Source organism: Zeus faber (assembly GCF_960531495.2).
Source record: "Zeus faber genome assembly, chromosome: 19".
In the NCBI taxonomy this organism is placed as follows: Eukaryota; Metazoa; Chordata; class Actinopteri; order Zeiformes; family Zeidae; genus Zeus; species Zeus faber.
Window position 1 is genome coordinate 630915 of NC_137206.1, and position 21845 is coordinate 652759.

Genomic DNA, 21845 nt, shown 5'->3' on the forward strand with positions numbered 1-21845 from the left:
TGCCTGTGACTAAACCGCAGATGAAATGTAAGAATTTAAAAAATTATTGTTTCTTTCTAAAAAAAAATAATGCATTTAAAAAGTGTACGCAGTAGGTTGAGTTTTGGCAGCGCCGCGCAATCCTCTGCAAACTTTTAAATGAGACCTTGTAGATCTGAGTGAAGATTCAGCAACTGCATTGATTATTTGTCACCTCAATTTGTTCAGAAACAGATTTTGGTTGACTGATGAGGTGAAATCAGTGGAAGTTTAAGGACTGCATACGGGACCACGGAACCGGGGCAAACAGTTGCGGAGTGGGCGTGGGGAGCAGCAGCATCTTCATTTAAAGAAAAAAATGAAATGGAGCGTCGGGATCCGGATGGATTTGAGGCATGTGAGAATAGTTAGAATGACTTTTGAGCAAAAGAAAAAGAAATTCAAAAACATGTTTGGGGGACCCCAGAGACCAAAATTAACCTGTTGAAAAGGAGCATAATACGTCCCCTTTAACCACGGCTGTTGGCAAAAAGGGTGTGTGTGTGTGAGAGATTTAAGGTAAAAAATAAAAAGCAGAATAAAAAGCAGACTCAGTCGCTTATCAGTTTCACTGCAGTCGTCCAAGTGCTCCCGCTGCTCCTCCCGCTGCTCCTCCCTCCTCCACTTAACGTCAGAATCCAGAGTCAGCGCCACCTCCATTCTGCTCAAACAGAGTTCCTGGTCGGGACGGGCGCCGCCCATCACGTCGCCGGTGCACGGACGCAAAGCGCTGCATAAACATGTAACGACGTTTGTGGCGTATTCTTGTCCCAAATTAAATGAAAAACAAAAAGGGGGAAAACTACATTACTGGTCACGGTTCTAGCATTCATTCCTCCCTCGTCACTAAAAATAGTTTGGCCTACTTGGAGTGAGTAGTGCAAAACGTTAATACTAGGCTGCCCCCCGGAGAGGAGGAGGAGGGGGGTTAAACAAAGGCTCAGGTAGATATTTAAAATACACCCGGCCCGATAAATGTACACTCAAAAAACAAAAAAAAAACCAAAGGTCAAAGTTTAATTTAAAAGACAGCAGAATAGATTACAAAAAAATATGAAAATGGTGCGAGCGAGAAACGCTGCGCCCGCCGTCCTCTGTTTTCACTCCACATTCAGAGATTTAAGTTAATACCCATCTACTGTGCGTCTATGCCCCGCCCCTTCAGAAGGGCAGGCCCCGCCCCCTGATGGCCGCCGCCGCGGAGTTGAGGTGCGGGACGAAGCCCAGCGGGAGGGCCGGGGCCCCCGTCTGCGAGGGCGAGCCCCAGGACGACTGCCCCGGCACGGGGACGGGGGCGGGCCCTGGCGGGGGGGCGTGGTTGTACAGGTGGAGCGGGGGGGCCTGCCCCTCCCCCGGCAGCGGGCTGTGATTGTACTCGAAGCGGTGGTCTTTGTCCCCGCTGAACAGCTCCGGGGGGGCCGGCGCCAGGGGCCGGGGGGCTACTGCCCGGACTCCTCCCCCGGCACCGCCTCCCCCCAGCATGTGGCCCATGTAGTCCCCAAAACCGGGGGCGGGGGCGAACGAGGGATGAGGAGGAGGAGGAGGGGGCTGCACAGCGGCGTGCCCGTAGTCCGCGGGGGGGAGAGGGTGAGGGAGGCGGGGGTGGTGGGGGTAGTCGGGCTCCGGCGGGCGCACGCCGTCCGTGCCCGTGGTCGGCTCGGGCGGCGGCTGCCGGTAGTCCAGGTCCGCGTGAGGGGCAGGGGGGGGCTCCGGCGGCTCGGGGGGACGCTGGTCCGGAGGGAGGATGGACATCACCCCCACTTCAGACGCTGCAAGGAGGAAGGGTGACATCTATTTATTATTGGATGATTTGGAAGATTATTCCTCCTTTCTGAAAAATATGAAACTCAAAGTTCACATCAGGACGATTTCTATGTCAACTGGGTTAAAAGAAGCAGTTTTCACACCTGTACAGGCTGTCAACAGGTTGTGCTGCAGATAAAACCATGAGGACGACTTTGCATATTTATTCCGTTTTTTATTTGATCTCAGTTTTGTTTGTTGTTACTTTTTGTTCTCTTCTTACTGACATGACTGAGTGCTGTGCAATGTTTATTATATCATAATGTTGCACTAAAAAATAATGTTTAGCATTTTATCTTCAGATTTTCCCCCCGATATTTTTTATATTCATTTAGTAAAATAAAGATGATGCTAAATGCTGCTACGTTTTGTTGGAACATTAAATTTCAATGCAATTCAAGTTTTTTATTTTAAGACGTGTTTATTTTGGAAAATTTCAATCCACCAATAAAAGTGCTTGTCTCCTTTATAGAAGAACTGCTGCGAAGAATACCTCTGTGTCACTGGCTGCTATGGGCATAAAAGGAGAGAAACTCATGGTGTGGCCCCCATCCTCCCCTGACCTCCACCCTATTGAGAACCTTTGGAGCATTCTCAAGCAAAAGATCTGTGAGGGTGGAGGCAGTTGGCATCAAACCAGCAGCTCTGGGAGGCTGTTCTGACGTCCTGCAAAGAAATTCGAGCAGAAACTCTCCAAAAACTCACAAGTTCAATGGAGGCAAGAACAGTGAAGGTGATATCAAAGAAGGCTCCTATGTTCACATGTAACTTGGCCTGTTAAGATGTTTTTATTGAAATAGCTTTTGATTTCAGTAAGTATGACTCCTAATGCTGCAAATTCCACAAATTACCATTTTCAGTTCTTTACAACCTATAAAATGTTTTGAAACTCTGTTGTGCAAAATAATTTGGAACAGTGCGTTTTGAGTTATCATTGAGAGGTTTGTTCAATAACGTTCGAATTAAACCCCAACGGTTGATGACTTGAAAATTATACTGACATTTGCATTGACTATTTAGGAAAATCACAGAAAAATATAATTTGCATAAAAATTTGGAACGCGGTGTATATCCACCCAAATGAAGACAAATCTTCTCTGCTTAAATAAATATCGCAGGTTAGTACATTTGGTGGAGAGGTCAGTGTCAGGTAGAAACAGGTTATGATTATTAATGTTATTAGAACAGAAGAGTTTCGTTCAGGTCAGCCTTAAAAGGTAGGACGTTAGGGACCATAAAAATAAAATAATATATTAATAAATAAAAATTTATAAAAAATAAATACATTCTTAGGATTTTCGTGAGAGGATGAAGGTTAGTTTCTGGTTAGGTGGAAGCTTAGTGGAGACTGATGCAGAACAACTTGTACCTGGAGACACAGGGCTGGGCTCCGGCGGCTGCTTGGAGGCCTCTGGAGGTGGAGGAGCTCCACCCGCCGATGACCCCGTGCTGTTGGAGCTGTCAGCGGCACCCGCCCCCTCATTAGGCTCCGCCCCCCGGGCCTGCTGTGCCTGCAGCAGCTGGGCCAGCAGCATGGTGACCGCTGTCTGGGTGGCGGCGGCGGCGGCGGCCTCGCCCTCTGGGGCAGCGGAGGGCGCCGAGGGGGGCGGCGTGAGGGGTTTGGGCATAGGGGGCGTGCGGGGCGCTCCGGCCGGGGCCGCAGGGGCCGGCTGGGGGGCCTTAGGGGGGGGCTCTTCAAGCCGCTCCGGCTCAGTGGGGTCCAGCGCTTTGGAGAGCTGCTGCAGGGTCTCCTGGTTGACCTTTGAACTCACGGCCTGCACAAACTGGGCCGGGTTGACTGTGTTTTTGGGCTGACCCAGGAGGTTGAGGAGCACGGCCAACTGCTCCTGGGTCAGCTGGGAGTTGGGGCCCTTCGGGTCTACGGGGGGATAGTAAAGAAAACGGAATTAAACGCAGGACAGGGCTGGGCGATACCGACAAATTATAATATCACACTATCTTTTGAATGCCTCGATATAGCTATATATAACTAGATGATATTTTGGGGGTGAATATGGGTGCTTTCATAAGATATTTACACATAAATAGTTAACAAACAATCATTCGTAGGCTGATATTAGTGATGTGTCACACAGCCCTACGACACAATATACACTGAAGTATCTGCTTCAATGAATAGCATTTAAAATCAGGAAAGAAGGGAAGACACACTGGATACAATTCTAGCCAACGCCATTAAAGTCGTATTTCAATGAGTACTTGAGGTGTCCTTTTAAGCCCAGGTATTGGGCAAGAGCTCATGAATCAATTCCATTTCATAACAAAGGGTTCACGATATGATTTAGATGAATATCTTCGCGTACCAACTTTGAAGTGCATTACAAAAAAAATGTCACTGCAGATATTTTGTCGCAATACTGAAATGTATTATTTACACAAATTAGCCACTTTTGGTATTTCATTTAACTGCAAAATGACCAAAGTCTCAATATTAAAATGTTCCACAATGATTCAACAATAGAATTGAGTTGTATCAGTGTATATATTTAAAACCAGCCCCATCGCCCTCCGGAGGGACCGGCTCCCTCACCTAGCAGCACGGAGGCGGCCGCCGTCGGGGCTTTGAGTCCTGGTGCCTGGAAGCCCTGGGGGGTGTTGCTGCGGCTGTCGTCCAGGCCCAGCTCCTTGCGCGGGGCTTTGGGCGCGGCCACATCCTCTGGAAGCTGCTTCTGCCGCCGACGCTTCTTACTCCACAGCTCGTGACAGTCCTGCCACAGTGGGAGGCTGGAGGGAGAGAGGGGTGGGAGAAAAGAAGCGTTAACTAGAGCAGTGGTTCTCAATGTGAGGCCAGGGGGATCCACAGGGATCCTTCAAAAGGTTCTAGGCGGTCCCCTGCAAAATGACCAGGGGGCTGAAACTATCATCCCGGGGTCAACATCTGGACCCCAAGACACTAATGCGTTCTGTTACATGTCTTTTTGATCATAAAGTAATTACCCCTGCAAAACAAATCTGACCATTATTCAATTTCCAAGCTGTTAGCACCGTTGGAAGTGCTAAAAGACTTCACTGTTATCTCCCCTAGAGGTATAGACTGGTACACTACATCATATAAAACAATGAAAATCTGATCACTGAGGGGGGCCCAGAGGCTAAATCTAATCAAAGGGAATTTTAAGCATGTTAGAAATGTTCAATTAGATGTGAGGACAACGGACTCTCAAAAAGGTTTCAAATGTCCAAATATCTCTTCTCTAATAGCTAAACATGCATTATTACAGTGGTATAAATAAAAAATAAAGAGAGAAAATTGAATTGCTAATTTCAATAATTTGTATGACCATTAATGGTCAACTAGACTTTTGGGACTTCCCGAGTCAGGATGTCTTGAGGTGACGAGGAGGCACCTACTCTGGCGGCGGCATCTTGTCGGGGTCCACGTCCTTGAGGAACTCGCTGCCCAGCGCCTGCTCGGCCGTGCAGCGCTTGCTGGGGTCCAGGTTCAGCATGTGGTCGAACAGGTCCAGGGCAGACGGAGGAATGCTGGGAAATTATGGGAGGAGGGGAAGTCCGCAACTTGAAAAGAAAAACTCTTATTTTCTTATTTTCATTTTGAGACTTACAATAGAAAATAATGATTGTTATATTTTAACTACACAAAGCTCTTGGCATCAGATTTTTTTCAACCTGGGGATACTCTGCGCTCAGGTCAGTCCAGTGCTAATAAACATTACGCTGCGTTTACTCACAAAGCAAACTCCTCCCGTAAGCGCCGCCTGTACTGTTTCTTTGGTTTCATGGTGTTGAAGAAGGGAAGCTTGATCACATCGGGCCAGGCCGCTGGACAAGGGCTGCCGCAGATGCGACTGAAGGGAGAGAGAGAGAGAAGCAACACGTTCCTTTTTGTTAAATCAACACACGACACATCATGTCGCATCTTCTTCGGTCCCAAAGGCGCGGTCACATGTGAAGTACATCGACAAGCTGCAAGGGAGCTCTGCTTCACCCAGCTGCAGGGGGCAGAGCTATGACCGGCGGCATGCTCACGGCTTCACGGCGACAAGAAAGTTGAGCAGACACTCAATGGAGCAGATCCTTTAATGGAAAATGGACGCCTAGACCACAGCATCATTGTTCATGATCAGGCTATTTATTTAGATGAAAAACATCTCTTAAACTATTGTAAAAATAAGAAACACGTAGTTTTATGTTTCTCCAACGACAATTCTTTATTTTAAGGGACAGATGGCAGGACTACTTGTGTATTTTTTCATGAGGTTATTTATATTGTTAAGTTAACAGCTCCACCACTGTAATAAAAATATCTCTAATTATGTGTATTAAATATGGAAAGGGAGAGAGCTTCGAAATGTTTGGCGCGCCTACAACAGCGAGTTAGTCAATTTTGAGTCGATACGCGCTCAAAAAGCCAGGGGCACAGAGACCCGACGCCATGCCCTTAGACTGGCATGGGCAGTTTGCAGGATCGGAGACATTACCTGATGAGCTCCAACTGGGCGAGCTCCTGGTTGGCCTGAAAGATGGGTTTCTTGGTGAAGAGTTCTCCGAGGATGCATCTAGAACGAACAAGAGGAAAAGATATTCATGTGAACTGGAACAGACGAAAAACAGCGAAGAGGGAGAATCTCGCCGCCACCGCAGGGTTTCCTCCTTACCCGCAGCTCCACACGTCGATGGCCGGCGTGTATCGCTCTTCTCCGAGAAGCAGCTCCGGGGGACGGTACCACAGCGTGATCACCTTATTGGTGTACGGTCGACTGGAAGAAAAAACATTTTTGTCGAATTGACCAATCAGAGAGTAGTGGATGTAAACATATGAAATGGCTACACTCGTTCATTTTAGTATAAGAACTCAAAAATGCCTGACTATTGTTTTCTTGATATATCACACACACACACACACACACACACACACACACACACACACACACACACACACACACACACACACACACACACACACACACACACACACACACACACACACACACACACACACACACACACCTCAGCTGCTTTAATCTTCCATAAAACATCCAATATGTTCCACTTAGAAATAAAAACAAAACAAATTTTAAGCCAGTCTATGTTAAGCCAACATATGCATTCTAGACCGGGGGTTGACCCAGTATACCGGAGAGACCCAGCGACAGTGGGAGGAGGTGGTGGTGGTGGTGGTTTTGCCAAGGGTCAACAAAGGTTAAACGGATTATTTTTATATCACAAAGTTACTCTAGTTTGATATTTAAATGAGGATCGGTAACTCAATTTCTATTTACATTTATTTATAATTTGTACTTACAGAAAGGAAATATTTGAGGAACAATCATTAGTAATGTAGACATTAGGACCATTGATTGGAACATCTAGAACAGTCTAAGAGGTTCAGAGAACTGCATTATTTTACTGTTATGCACCTCAAAGACAACATTTTTCCATAATAATATCACAAACCCCAGACGGTATCTAGTCTCATATGCACCTCATATCAATATATATGGCACAGGCCGAATCAATAGTCTTCCCAGTCCCCCATACTGCATAGTAAACTAAAATGACATGCTCAGCGATGTATCATTCACAGCGTCTTACCTTGAGGAACATCCATCTCTCTGAACCACGCTAACCTTTCCCTGCATTAGACGACCACTCAGCCCACACGACAGGAGTACATTTAGGAATGTTCTCAAACAACAGTGATTAATTCCCTCTCAACCACTGACAGAGAGACTGATTACATCCGGGGTATTATGACGCCTGTGTTTGCTGCTGCCTGGCTTTCCCGTATCCGACCTGTTCTGTGTGTTGCTCTGTTTGTTCTCCTGTTTGTCAAGGATTGACTTGCTGCTCGGGTGAATGATCGCCAATCTCTTCTGTTAAGAGCGTCTATGGTGGATAATGGTGCTTCCACTCCAAGAACTTTCTGTAATTCTCGTCACCATCCCGCCCCCCCCCCAGGGGCCGGCGATCCCCGTTGTGCTCGTAGCATCCAAGTTCTCGCAAATACAGGAGAGGGAGAAGGGTTAGGGTTAGGCAGCTCTAGCTCAAGACAGCTCTAGATGCAAGGGGTCATCGGAAAACGCCACCCATATCTTCTGGTGAGCTTTGGCTTGGTGTATCCTGTTACTTCATGGAATGACTTCCCCTTATCCATGGTTGGGAATGTTAGACTCTCCTCTCTGACCATATTTCTGAATGGTTAGTTACATTTACATTTAGTCATTTATCAGACGCTTTTATCCAAAGCGACTTACAATTGTTCAAACACCGACGGACGCAGCCATCAGGAGCAATGAGGGGTTAAGTGTCTTGCTCAAGGACACTACAGCATGCTAGCAGGAGGAGCCTGGGATCCAACCAGCAACCTTTAGATCACTAGACCACCAGCTCTACCGCCTGAGCTACCATCCCCTGACATTTTAGTTACATTTTAATTCATTTTTTAGAAACACACATGGCCTGAGACATGCGCAGACTTCGATCGGGTGCAGTGGCTCGGCCCCGAGGAGTAGGGCCTCCAAACTTGCACAGGTTGGGGCCAGTCGGCCCAGCGGTTCCAGGGGCATGGCCAGGGGGCCTCCGCAGACTTCGATCGGGTGCAGTGGCTCGGCCCCGAGGAGTAGGGCCTCCAAACTTGCACAGGTTGGGGCCAGTCGGCCCAGCGGTTCCAGGGGCATGGCCAGGGGGCCTCCGCAGACTTTGATCAGGTGCAGCGGCCTGCCCCTGGGGTAGGACCTCCAAACTCAAGGTGAGTGGTGGTTGGGTCCTCCCCAGGATCTGTGCACAGTTTGGGGCCGTTCGGCCACAAAGTGGTGAGCACACACGTAGAGGTGTTTGCCAAATTTAACTGGGACGTTGCCATCAAAAATACACTTCATCAGCTCTTCTGTGCTCTGAGGCTGGGGGTCGCTGTAGCGATTTGTGCTGGTCTGTGCAACATCTAAATAACATTGAGGTTCTGCCTCCAGTTTTAATAGTTTTATTAATGGTACCTCGACTTACGACTGTAATTCGTTCTATGAGAACGGTCGTACGTTAAAACAGTTGTATGTTATAGCAACTTTTCCCACATAAATTATGAAATCATGAAGGGTGGAAATAAACAAAATACACAGAACAGTAAATATGAACAAAATATCCATAAGCCTCGAACTACGTGCACACACCATGTAGGTCGCCCACTGACTGGCTGCTGACTGACCGCAAATTTCCACGGTCGTATCTTGGAGCAGTCGGTCGCAAGTCGATACAATTTTTTAGGACTATCGCTACTGGTATCTTGGATTAGTCGTAAGTAGATGCAGTCGTAAGTCCAGGTACCACTGTATCAGTCTTTGAATCTTACTCAACATGTATCAGGTCCTACTCACAACAGAGGGCAGGCTACGGACCTTGTTTTTCCTCTTTATTTGAATATTGATTCTTTTTTTTTTTTTCCTCGAGGTAAAAAGGTCCCCAGAGGTACTTCCTTCTCTAGTCTTGTCTAACCATCGCTGCTATCCCAAAGTTTTCTTTGACACTATTGGTAATAGTTACTCCTGCATGACCTGCTGTTCTGATTTTTTTTAAGTGAGAAATGTAACATTTTTCTTTTCTTGTGGGCAAGATTAATGAGATCATAAAAGCTAAATATAGTTTATGATATAGTGAATATTAAATGCATGTTATATTCCTCAGATATTCATTGTAACGTTTGAGAAACAGACATTCTTACAGCATAATTTTTTTTTTTTTTATATGAAGGCATGTAGGCTATTTAACAAGGAAAAAAAAATAAAAAATTGCGCTCCGTCTCGTCTATCGCAAGCAAAACCGTTGCTCCGCTAGGCGCTAGCAGCATTAACATAATCTTTCTTGAAATGGGAAATTCGACAGTAAAACCTTGGACTAGCCCAGAACAGTCAACTTAAAACATAGGTTTTGAATAGGCTCCTCATATGCATTTAGAATAAGGCCAGCTGCTGAGAATACCGTTCCGACAAGATGGACGTTCTGGGTATTACTCAAGTATCGTTGCGTCAGCTTTGCCAGACTCTGAAATCTATTTTCATTGTATTTCCACCATTATGCGGGACTAGCATTGAGCGGTGGTGGGGTGTCCTTCGAATATCTGCCCACATCTTTTTCCATGTCATTGGTGCAGGTGGTAAAGTAGTCATCACCCAGGAGAAGAACCATAGCAGAAGTGCGTCTCTGAAACGCGGCTCGCTGGACTGACACAACAGCCAGCCTGTTTTATTCTTCAAGGAGATACTCAACCCCCCATTTCAACTGCCGCACTGTTAAGACCTTGCACAGCTTCTGACAGAGTTAACTGGTACTAGGACCCAGGATCCTAACTAATCTGCCCTTAATGGTGCCTAAACTGAAATAATGCAAAGCTGCCCTTAAAGGTGCCTGACTAACATAACGCAAATACTACAGGGAAATGGCAGGGAATTCAGAACATAATGATATTGGGATATCAAAATAGTCCAAGAGTAGAGCTGAAATGATCATTTTAACTGTAATCTATATTGCCAATAGGTCTAGGCCTTTTAGGTTAGGTGTTTTATGAATTATAATGGACAATTAGCCTACCTTCATCCACCATTCACTCAGCGTAGTGGGCACTTTAGATATTAATTCTGCCACTTTGCTGCTGTCTCCTTCCAGTCTTATGAACTGCGTGATGATTAGACTGAAGGTGATGGGGTATATGTTGGATATCGACACCTCAGTCTCAGCAGACATGATGGTAGTTGCGCACTTGAGTGTTGCTGACACAGGCGCCACATCCTCCATCAGCTGCCGGTACTTGTCTCTCAAATTCAACGCCGCTAGCATCTGGAGGTTTGGTCACTATGCGGTCCGACGGCACAGCAGAAACGGCCCACCGCTGTTCCTAGTGGTCTGCCGAACATGTCAGAACATGTCAGAGTTGGTGGCCGGCGTTCTGTGGTTGAAGTGTTTTACAAACCTGCGCGCTGCTGCAATGGCAGCAAAACAATTGATGACGGCCAGATGTAAAGCATGCGCGAAGCATGGAACTAAGTGCCAACTGACTTGTGTGGGGCTGTTCACTGAGACAATGTTCCGGAATTTTAATCACTCGTCCAGTGAGCCCCCATGACTTCACGGACTGATTCAGTTTCCCAGCTAAATGATCTGCCGTATGTTTTGGACAGGCTTTCTGCGAGCAGGACTGCTGACTTCACCTGCCAATCCTGCTCAATGTAGTGGCAAGTGACTGATGTAGCATTCTGTAGTTGGTGCAGTCCAACAATCAGTTGTGAGAGCTTAATTTGTCGTTGCTAGCTGTCTTTTCAGCTTGGCTTTCCTTTCGTAGCGTGCTTCAATGCGGGTAGTTATGAAACCTCGACAAGGGATACGATACCCTGGCTTGTGGAGGTTTGTTAGCTCTCGAAATCCCTCGCCATCAACGGTGCTTACGGGCATCTTGTTCTTTTCAACCACGCTGCGTATCCTCTGAGTAATACCCTCTGCTCATCGATCGTCACATACCCTCTTTGCCAACAATGAGGAGATGGTAGGCTGAGATCCACTTGGCCCTGGCAGCACAGTTGGATGTATGCTTTTTAAGTGGTACATTAATGAAGTGGTTGAGTTGTACCACAGGTAGGACCTCTGTATCCTGGTTGAGAGACTTCAACAGTGGGTAGGTATCTCTGGGTCAAGCTTGCAGTGGTTCTCGTTCTATATCCGATGGAAGTTTTGCAGTTTCTGTTGGCAGCTTCACCTCCTCATCTGGAACTCTGTATTGTGGTGTGGCCCAAGGTTCAGTCCATGGTCCTATTCTGTTTGCCTTGTATACGTTACCCCATGGACGGATAAGGCACTTTAAAGGTATCTCCTCCTTCAATCATACTTCTCTTTTAAATCTCAAAACATGGCTAAATTGTCTCTTTTAAATAACCTAAACGCTATAAAAAACAACAACTGGATGGCGGATCATTTCTAACAGCTAAATGCAGACCAAACAGCAATCCTTATATTGGCCCATCCTAGTCTTGTCGATAGGATAATTGATAGTCTTGGTTCTCCTTCTGTGTAGGTGTCACTATGGCCCAGGGTCTGACCCTGGACCAACATGTCAAGTATCTGGTTTCGCTCTTGTTTTTCAGTTTTTCCAGCTGAGAAACAACGCTCAGGACCAAGGTGTCTAAAGCGTAGGAGGAAATGTTTATTCATGCTTCTCTAATGCCCCATCTTAACAACTCCCTTTTCACCTGCCTTACAAAAACATTCCTGTATTGTTTTCAAGTGTTCCAAAATGCTGCTGTTTAACTTTTGACCAGGTCCTCCAAAAGGTCTCATGCGATATAGATTCTGATTGCTCTTCACCGGCTCCCCCTCAAATTCTGTTCAATTCAAGGCTCCTGTGATTACCAAGATTGCTCTGCATGGTGTGGTATCTGCCCACACTAGAAATTTACTGCAGCCCTATGTAATTTGTAATTTGTTATATTTCTTATAATTTTTTTTATGTCTGTTCATTGTTATTTATGTCTCTGAAGCACGTTGTCACATGTCTGCTCTCGAACCATGGGGTATAAATAAAGTTCCTTAAGCCCCTTTCCCACTTGCCCTGAAAGCCATAAATCCACTGACAATAGGGGTGTCACCAAATCCACGATTCGATTTTCGTGTATCTATTCTTTTTCCAGCAGTTCCATTGTTAGACTATCGAGTCCTGATTTATAAAGAAAAACACTTGTTTCTCAATAAGTAACTTTGTGACCCGTCACATAAAATCATTATAAATAATGTTTTTTTTTGTAGTGTTATCAATAAAAACTAAATATTTCATACAATATCATAGTTAAAAGAAACATTTGCGCGCCATAAGAGCCGGTTCACTGAAAAACAAACTTTTATTCGACAGACACACTATAAGTGTCTCTTCTCCTCTGCGTCCACTGTGCACATTCTTCTCTAATATGACTTTTTCCCCCAATTCTACTCATATCCCAGCATCATGTTCCATTTAACATTATGATCTTATCTTTGATATCACAATCCAAATCATATCCATAACACAAACTACTCTTATGGGGCGCGTACATAACGTTAACTAGTCTTATGGAGAGCGCTCCCTCTCCGGAGGCAGAGAGTGTAGGACAGGTACAGGAAGCACCGAATATAGTCGATTATGTAGGCTCTAATGATCACAGATGAAATAACATTTGGTTGTGGTTATTGCGTCCGGGGACGGGAGGCTCTGTCCGTCAGCGGAAGGAACAGAGTCCGGGAGGGGGTGCCAGGAAAAAAAAATAAAAAGATTGAGATTGTCTAAACGATCATCTCTACACTGGACGACACATACTAACCCTAACCCATTACGTACTGTATCCGTAAAAGCTATCAATGTGGGAATGGGGCTTTACTGACTTACTTGGTGTACACTTCACATCAACCATTGGCAACTGTACCCCCACCACCACCCGCACAAAGATTCGCGCCCACTGACATTCAAATGACTTGGGTCGAACTGGTGCGGATCATTTTTCAGAAAACCAGGGTGGACATGGTTTATTGACCCACAGCGGTCAGTCCATCCAGGATTCTTTGTGATTGTTGTGACCAAAAATGCTTCATTTAGCAGCCACTTTTCTCAAAAGGTGTGAAGCAATCTGCTGGTTTTTTTTACAATAAAGATGTGTAAAATGTCAAGAATTGCAAATTTCAGATTTTTTTTGATATTAACAAATTACCAATGAGTCAAGAGTCAGATGTAATCACTTCCTCTGAAAATAAGCATTCTGTAATCACATCTGGACATATTTTAGTACCCTTCTTTTAATTCCAATAAGAGCCATACATTAAAAATACTTTGCTTTTGTTATTTTCCGAGTAATACGACTACAAATTTAACTTCCAATTCAACATGCAAGTTCTCAGGGCGGTAAGTGTAAGCCTTCTGTTGATTTGGATATTTCATACGGAAAAGTCGCTGCAATTTGGCAAAATTGCAAGCTCTAACAAATATTGTAGGGGTTGGTTGAATTTCCATCAATTACTGAGTTTAAAAAATAAAATTTCCTGGAGGCCGTGACGGGTGAGGCACAAGCAGCGCTCTGTGGACTTACCTCTCTTCAGAGTTATACAGGCGCGCTAAACCGAAGTCTGCCAGCTTTATTTGGCCCCTGTTTGGAAAGAAAACAAACAAACAGTGAAAAAGTTGATATTTTTACTGTGTCCACGCTTTTGAAGCAAGTGAAACCACTGACTTGTTGTTGAGCAGGATGTTGGAGCACTTGATGTCCCTGTGCAGGAAGTTCTTCTTGTGGCAATAGTCCAGGCCCTCCAGCAGTTGCCGCATGAAGGACTTGATGTGGCTCTCGTTGAAGTGGACCAGGCCCGACTCCAGCAGACCCATCAGGTCGTGGTCCATGTATTCAAACACCAGGTAGAAGGCGCCTGGGATGCAGAAAGGGGGGGTGGTACGACAGTGTTTTCCATACATTGATTTATTTGTGGCTTGTGCTTGCCATAAAACAAACACTGACTGGCGCAAAATGATTTTCTATTTTTTTTTTTTTACTACTAAAAACGGGGAAAAACTTATTTCCTAGTAGAGCTGCGCGCATTGGATTCTCTCACTCCTCTCCCTCCCTCCCTGCCTTCCTTCCTCCTCTCCAAACATCAAAATGCACGGGATGTTTCATGAATAAATAGCCCCAGATCTTGACCAGCTCCTTTTTTGGTGCTTTTGTCAGTTTTGTGGGGACCTCTTATGTTCCTTTTTACACATGTAAATATAGGTCTCTAAGGTCCCAAAAACACATTTCTGATTTTTTTTTGCAAAAACTACAACTCAGATTATGCATTTCAGCCATTGTGACATGCCTCTAAACCCTGACTGTTCCAAAACGGGTTGTTTCAGTGTGTACAGCTTTAACTGTGAAGGAGCCGCCACGCCCCCAGTTCTGAGCCGATGGGGTTTGAGCTTTACTCCGGGCTCTGTTTTATTTACTCAGTAAACTATTATTAACATCACCTCATCAGTGCACTAAAATGTGCTTTGAGGAAATTTGAGGCAAGAAATAAGCAATCCAGTTTTTGAATCTTCACTCATTAGATCTACAGGGCCTCATTTGAAAGTTACTTTCGACTTTCGTTGTAGTGCTCAAGCTCGTGGGAGACACGGGCCCCGAACCGGTACTCTTGCACACAGGGATTGTGTCTCATGTGAATGTCAGAAAATAAAATAAATAAATAAAAATACATCTACAATAAAAACACACCATTCGTATTTATTAGGTTTGGAGAAACAAACAGCAGGTGATTATATAAAGAAATCCGTGAGCAGCTGACGTCACAGAGCAGAAAAAAAAACACCTTTGGAGTGTTTTGTTCACAGCGATTACTTCGTCATTGGTTTACCTCATTATTTGACACTTTGGCCACGCCTGATATGAACATCCCACATTGTAATATATATATATATATATATGACAGAAAGTAAGGAAAAGCATCATAGATCCTCTTTAACCACCACAAACAGCAATTCCTCCTTGGCATAAACATGCTCCGATGCTGTGTGTAGCCATGTTTGCTCTTCTTCATTTGCTACTTCCTGCTTCACACTGTTCTCTTTCTACTGCCACCCGTGGTTTGAGAATACTGCAACAGAAAATGTGTCTGCGGGAAAGTTTAAGCTGCCCTTTAAAGGGCTCAAGGGGGAAAATGTTTTAATCGTAGTTTTTTGTGTGCATTATTTCATTTGTTTTACAATTATGGAGATAAACGTGTTAAATTGACAGCCCTGGTTTTTATTTTAGATGAAAATTTCCTCATAGAATGAAACAGACACTGTACAATATCCAAAAGAAAAAAAAACAAATAAACAAAAAAAAAAAAAAAAACTGGATCCTTTACAAACCGTATAGTTTTAAGAGCACGAGGCGGACGAAATTATATGATATATATTTTAATCTACAGGCGCTTGTGCTTTTATCTACTAACTATACTATTTACTATATACGAGATATTAATCAAATATAAACAAACATTTGTTGACTTATTTTTATACTTTAATTTTTACTTTACCCCGTTTCCCATTACATTTCCTGTTTCCTGGCCAAATATCAGATGCATAACGTGCCTGCATTTGAACAGTAGTTTGACAGAATGCGCGTGAGCAAACTGCGATTAGTTGAGACGTCAACGGGCGGGACTTCAGGAAAAACTTTTTCCTCTCTCCTGTAATTGGAGGACATTGAGTTATGTTTGTGTTATTTTTAATTTTTGCTTGGCCCGACTACCAGTTAAACAACCCCGGTTTACACTTTTAAGCGTACCCTTCGCCAGCACCGCTATGATCTTTAAAAAGGCACACGAGCCTATTCTTGCTGCAAAATTGTTCGTTAACATTTAGCGGCTGGATATTTTGAGGACACACCTTTGTCGTTCTTGAAGTCCAGGGCGTCCTCCTTGTCCGTGACGATCTCCTTCATGTTGATGATGCTCTTGTGGTTCAGCTGCCGCAGGATCTTGATCTCCCTGATTGCGGTGATGGGAAAGCCCTCCTTCTCGTTGTCCAGTCGAACCTTCTTCAGAGCCACCATCTCAGCTGCGGGGGACAAGGAGACTCACACTCATGGCGTGGCGCTTACTGCTAGGGATCTAACCGCATACCATTTTGCATCAAGCAACCACGGTTCTGAACCGTAAGCCTTTCCCTGTAACACGGTGCCCACGGTTTTATGTTGCAAAATTGAAGATGGAAACTTCAATTCACCTTCACCTAATGTTGCCGCTGTACGGTAGCAGACGGCCAAATTGTGTATTTCCCCCAAGCGCCGCATTCCGCCATCTTTATTTACGCTTGCGCCCCATACGCTCTTAAGTAACGTAAAGCACCGCGTCATTAATATTGGCGTTCTCCCTGCCTGGCGGGATTCTGATGGCGGAACACGGCGCTTGGCGAAGATACTCATTGGCTGGATTATCACAACATTTGGCCGTCTGCTACAACATAAGATGAGGTCAATTAAAGTTGACATCTTCAATTTTGCAAATATGTCGGACTGTGATATGTTGCTTATTTTGCCTCTGAATTTTAGAGCCCTGACAAGCAGCTTCCCGTGCTGCACCACATCAGAGGCTTTACCATGTGTTTTTCTTCAATATAAATTATTTATTTATTGAATATACAGAAAACACTGGGGGGAGAGGGGTGTTAATATTGTGAAAAACCGTATACCTCAGGATTTTGGTAAATACCGTACAGTACTGTAAAAATTGTATACACTAACATCCCTACTTACCGGTGTCCTTGTCTCTGGCCTTGTACACCTGGCCGTACGTCCCTTCCCCTGTGATCCCGATGATTTCAAACTTGTCCACGCAGCGCTTGCCCCAGTCGATCTCAGTTTCCTTGATCTCACCGAACCGGGGCCCGCACAGCCTGGGGATTATGGAGAAAAATAAAAATAATTGAGATAATCCGGGAACTTCCAACAGAAAGAAACAGGGTTCAACGGCAAAAGGCATCAGGAGGCAGTTTAGCATCAGCATGTAATTTAAACTTTTTAATAGAGGCGGCACCAATTTGAGAGCTAGTATGTTATTGGGCAAACTCCAGTAATACTGAATCTGGATATTGGAGGAGGGGGAAAAGTAAGAATTCAATCTAATCCTTCAACCAATCTAGCCCCAGATATCCCTTGAACAACTTTGCAAAATAATGTCAAGAGAGGTAAAATAGGCCATGTGACCATTCAGCGTTTTAAGAGTTTTCAGGCGAAAGTGTTTGAATGAATGCTGTTGTGGCGATGCATTTCTTCCTATAAGGTAGTGAAGCGTTTAAGCAGCTTGGTACATTTAGACAGTCCTCTTAAGAGAGGTGCATTATTAAAACAGCTTATGTAAAGCTTTGTCGCTGAGCAAAAAATATTGTACTGGTATCGGAAAAGAAAAAGTGGTATCGCACCACACCTACTTTTGAATATTTATCATATACGTACAGGACGTATTTGATTGAAACTCATGCAGCAGACGGATGTTTTTAATTTGTGTATTTATTTATATATATATATATATATATATATATATATATATATATATATATATATATATATATATATATATATATATATATATATATATGTATATATATGTGTGTGTGTGTATGTAAATAAAATAAATATATATATTAAATACATAAGTCAGTTTTTTTACTGTGCTGATTGTTTGCTGTGTTGTGTCCAAATAAGTTAATTATTCAAGTTAATGGCCCGTCCTACTTTGGGCGGCGGCGAAGCGTCTGGGCCTTCTTGTCATCCGGGGGGCTGCGCGGGGACGAGACCAGGACGCCGGGAAGCTCAGGCGGCAGCGGCAGATCCGTCAGAAGCTGCCGGGCCTTTCGCTCTGGCTTCTTCTTTCCTGAGAGCGTGCTGTCCTTCAGACTGAGAGGTGAAGAGAAGGAAGGGGTAAATGCAGGTAAGCGTCAACAGAATTTTAGAAGAAGTGTCCCAGTCGTGAAAGAACGTGTCATCCCGAGAATCACAGGGAATTTTACAAAAACACCTGCTCATAAGTTTAAAGATCCAGCGGGGTAGTTTGAAAACTACCCAGTCAGACTGAAACTCGATTTTACAAAAAGTCTCCGATATTACACACATGGTATGGATTCATTTAAATATCGGTTCTATCAGAGGTCAACGACCCACGACACAACTCTATTTTGACGTGTTGACACTTAATATAAAATGAGAATGGCTATCAACTTTTCAGTGTCACCATCTGATGTACATTACAGAACCATATTTCATGAAAAAAGACAGGCTAATACAGAGAAATGAAATACTTAACCACAATTCATTTGACTAGTGGCGGTGTTATCAAATTAATCTAATTGTATGAGAGTATTCATTTGTTTTTCAACCCAGCCCCCTGAATGAAGAAAAAAAAAAAAAAATTGATCTGGAATCATCCAGCCCTGAGTGGCGCAGTGTTTCGGTACCTGTCTCCTCTGTCCATGTGCTCTAGGACAGCCTGGGGCAGCACTAACGGTAGCGATGCTAACGTAGCGACAGCCGGTGCAGTAGGCCGCTCCTTTTCCTTGCTCTGCCCCGACGCCGGCGTTTTCCTCTTATCCCGGTGCACCGACTCGTCCTTCCCCTCCCGCTCCTTGGGGGGCTGGTGCTCAGCGGCCCTCCTGGAGGACCGCTCCGAGGGGGACTGCGGCTGGCTGGGCGCGGGGGTCCGGGGCCCCTTCTCCGCTTGCGGCTGCGGCGGGGAGGGCGGGCGGCCCTTTCTGGAGGTGTGGTTGGACTTGGGACTGGGATGGTGGGCGGTTGAGCCCTTAGTAGGCGTGGAGGTGTTGCTGGAGCTCTTGGCCTTGGCCGCCGCCACGGCCGCAGCCTCGGCCGCTTTGGCCTTCTTCTGCTTGCTGAGCTCGGCCGCCAGGCTGGTCTTGAAGGTGATTGTGCTCGGCGAGAGGCTCGAGGGACGACTGCGGGAGCGTGAGTGGCGATGGCGGCTGTGGGAGCGCGAGTGTCTCGTCGAGGAGTAAGGACTCCGGCTCCGCGACCTTGCTGGCCGCCTGGGGGGAGGGGGGAGGATTTAGTACAGTTTAGGGCTTGTTTCTAAGCCGAAAGAGCACAAACAGTTCAATTTACAGTCACAGTCACATACACTCAAAACTCCTGGAGGAATCCACTGCCTGTATAACACAGCAGCTTAAGAGTAAATACATGGCCCTCAATAGAAATATGCATAAGAACGATGCCCTTAGTTACACCATGCACGTGAAAAACAGCCATTCCATCGGCTGTTGAAGGAACATGGCCCTACAAGCGTTACACACTTGTTCCTACTGTGTGTGTGGGATGTGGTTTGGGCCAAAGCCGGACACAAAGCTCACCTGATGTCCGGGCTTGGGCTCAGTGACTTCCTGTAGGGGCTCCGTGACCGCCTACGGTTAGGGTAGGGACTCGAACCGAACTCCCCCTGTTCATACGGACTGTGTCGTCCGTAGCTGGGTGACCTGCGCCAGGCCGCGGGGCTCGCCGGGGACCTCTTCCTCTTGTTGCCGGAGTATGAACTGGGTGACTTTGAAACGCTGTAGGCGCCGTAGCCCTCGGCGTCCCGACCGTAGTAGGCCGAGCTGGGGGACAGTCTCTTGCTACTGTAGGTGGGGCTCCTCCTGGATATAAGCTGGTTGTAGCCACCCGGGGACTGGTAGCCGTATGGATAGGACGTCCCATAGGGACTTTCGGATTTGAAGCCAGGACTCCTCCTGGACGCCCTGAGCTCCTCGCGGTCGTCCCTGTAGGACTGAGGAGCGTCTCTGTACGCTGACGGAGGCTCTTTGTCGGACCGCTCGGGCCTCGTTTTACTCCTGTGTCTCTTAGAGTCCTTTTTGTCCGCAGGTAGCGGCTGAGTCGTGGAGGTCCGCTTGCCATTCCTGTCGCTACTCCTGCTGGAGTCCCTGTTGTTCTTGGAGCCCCCTAAGCTCCCTACTCCCCGGGCCTTGGACGAGTCCCTCTCGTGGCTCTGGAGCTCCTTCCTCCTGGGCTCCTTTTCCTGCCTGCTCCTCTCTGGCGGAACCCCCCTGGTCGTCTCATCTCTAGCGGGAGTGGGGAGCCCCGCATCCCGGTCCCTCTGGGCTCTCCTGACAGGGGAGGCCGGTCCGTTGAACTCGAAGTCGGCCTCGCTGAGTCGATCGGTGTCCGCTTTTGGAGAAGGGCTCCCGGAGAAGCGCTCCGACTGGGAGCTCACGTCGTCGTACAGCTCTCCCTCCCGCTCAACGGTCCCCCTCCGTCCCTGGTCCGGCTCTCCGGGCCACGGCTCCCTGTCCCGGGCCTGCCTGCGCCTCTTCCTCCTAGAAGCCGAGCACCGCATCCTGTCCCGGCGCCTCACCCGCGGAGCGGCGCCGCTGCCCGGCATGGCGCGCCGCTCCTGCCGCTGAGCGGAGGAGCTCCTGCCCCGGGCCTCGGCAGCCACCTCCGGGTTAGGCATGGGTCTGGTTAAAGACCAGATATACACTCGGGTCTGGGGGGTGTCCTCGTTTGAAAGTTGCGGCGTGTGTGACTAAAGTAAGCCTCCAGCTGCCCAGAAGAACATGGGGCTGGCTGGACAGCAGAATAAACCACCCGGCTAGCTCGCTGTGGCTAACGGTAGTCCCAGAAGTACCTCGCTTGAGTCAGCGAACCCGGTTACTCCGTCCGACTGCGCAGCAGCATCACCCCCGTGGTTCCGCCGAACGTCTTACTCGAGTTTACTCGGATCTCCAACGGAAAATCGAGCACAGCGCGCACCAGGACCGAACATCTCCTTGGGTTTAAACCACCAGCTCCCGCTAGCCGCTTTAGCTGCCCCAGCCGGCTAGCCTCCGTGTTACGGTTGGGTTCGGTCCGTTGGGTTCCGCTCGGGGCTTTAACTGGTGTGGCTCCGCGGAGTACAGCGTTGCTCCTCCGAGGAAAACTGCACGAAACGATGAAACCCGTTTAAATCCGTTGACCGCGCGATGCGGGGGAAACGCATCTCCGGCGCCGGTCGCAAACTTCGCAACAAGGAAGTGGTTTGGCACGCCGCTCGGCTAGCCACTTAGCTCCGAGTTAGCCTGCTCCAGCGCTAGCCGCTTAGCTTAGCTTAGCTTAGCTTAGCATAGCTTAGCATATCTTAGCATAGCTTAGCATAGCTTAGCATAGCATAGCGGGGGCAGAGGCAGCCCTTTCCTTTCTCCTCCTCCGCCGAGATGCGGCGCAGCAACGCCACCGAACGCCCGTCCGTCTCCCGCGGGGTCGAGGCTCCCGCCGGCCGGGGCATGGTGCGGTGGAAGCGGCGGGTCCCGTGCGGGCGCTGCGGGGCTCGCGGGCTCTTTGTTCGGCGCCGGAGAAACTTTGTTGCTCCGAGTGTCTCGCGGTGCCGCCGCGCGCGTGCCTGGGCCACGAGAGCGTTCAAACCGCAGGCCTCGTGCCCGGGCGCCAGCCAATAGGGGCGCGGGTCGGCGGTGACGTCACAGGCGGAGAAACCGGTAGGATTTCGCTTTTCGTTAAAAATCCGGAGAAATAATCAGTAAATTGAAATTC

General features: G+C 46.9%; 1 protein-coding gene across 2 annotated transcripts; it reads right to left on the minus strand.

The window, feature by feature from the left end:
* Positions 1 to 1020: 1020 nt before the first annotated feature.
* On the minus strand, positions 1021 to 21476 carry cdk13 (cyclin dependent kinase 13). 2 transcript variants are annotated; one of them, XM_080019904.1, is made up of 14 exons: positions 19676 to 21476; positions 18773 to 19354; positions 18054 to 18215; positions 17076 to 17215; positions 16208 to 16378; positions 14034 to 14223; positions 13893 to 13949; positions 6459 to 6560; positions 6282 to 6359; positions 5532 to 5648; positions 5194 to 5325; positions 4373 to 4566; positions 3191 to 3700; positions 1021 to 1787 (listed from the first exon to the last, which is right to left on the minus strand). In XM_080019904.1, exons 1-14 carry the CDS (start codon positions 20770 to 20772, stop codon positions 1180 to 1182), a joined length of 4140 nt encoding a protein of 1379 aa, XP_079876030.1. In that variant the 5' UTR covers positions 20773 to 21476; the 3' UTR covers positions 1021 to 1179. The 2 variants fall into 2 exon arrangements, with proteins under 2 accessions (XP_079876030.1, XP_079876031.1); XM_080019905.1 differs by lacking the exon at positions 1021 to 1787 and adding an exon at positions 1929 to 2487.
* Between the last annotated feature and the right edge of the window lie 369 nt (positions 21477 to 21845).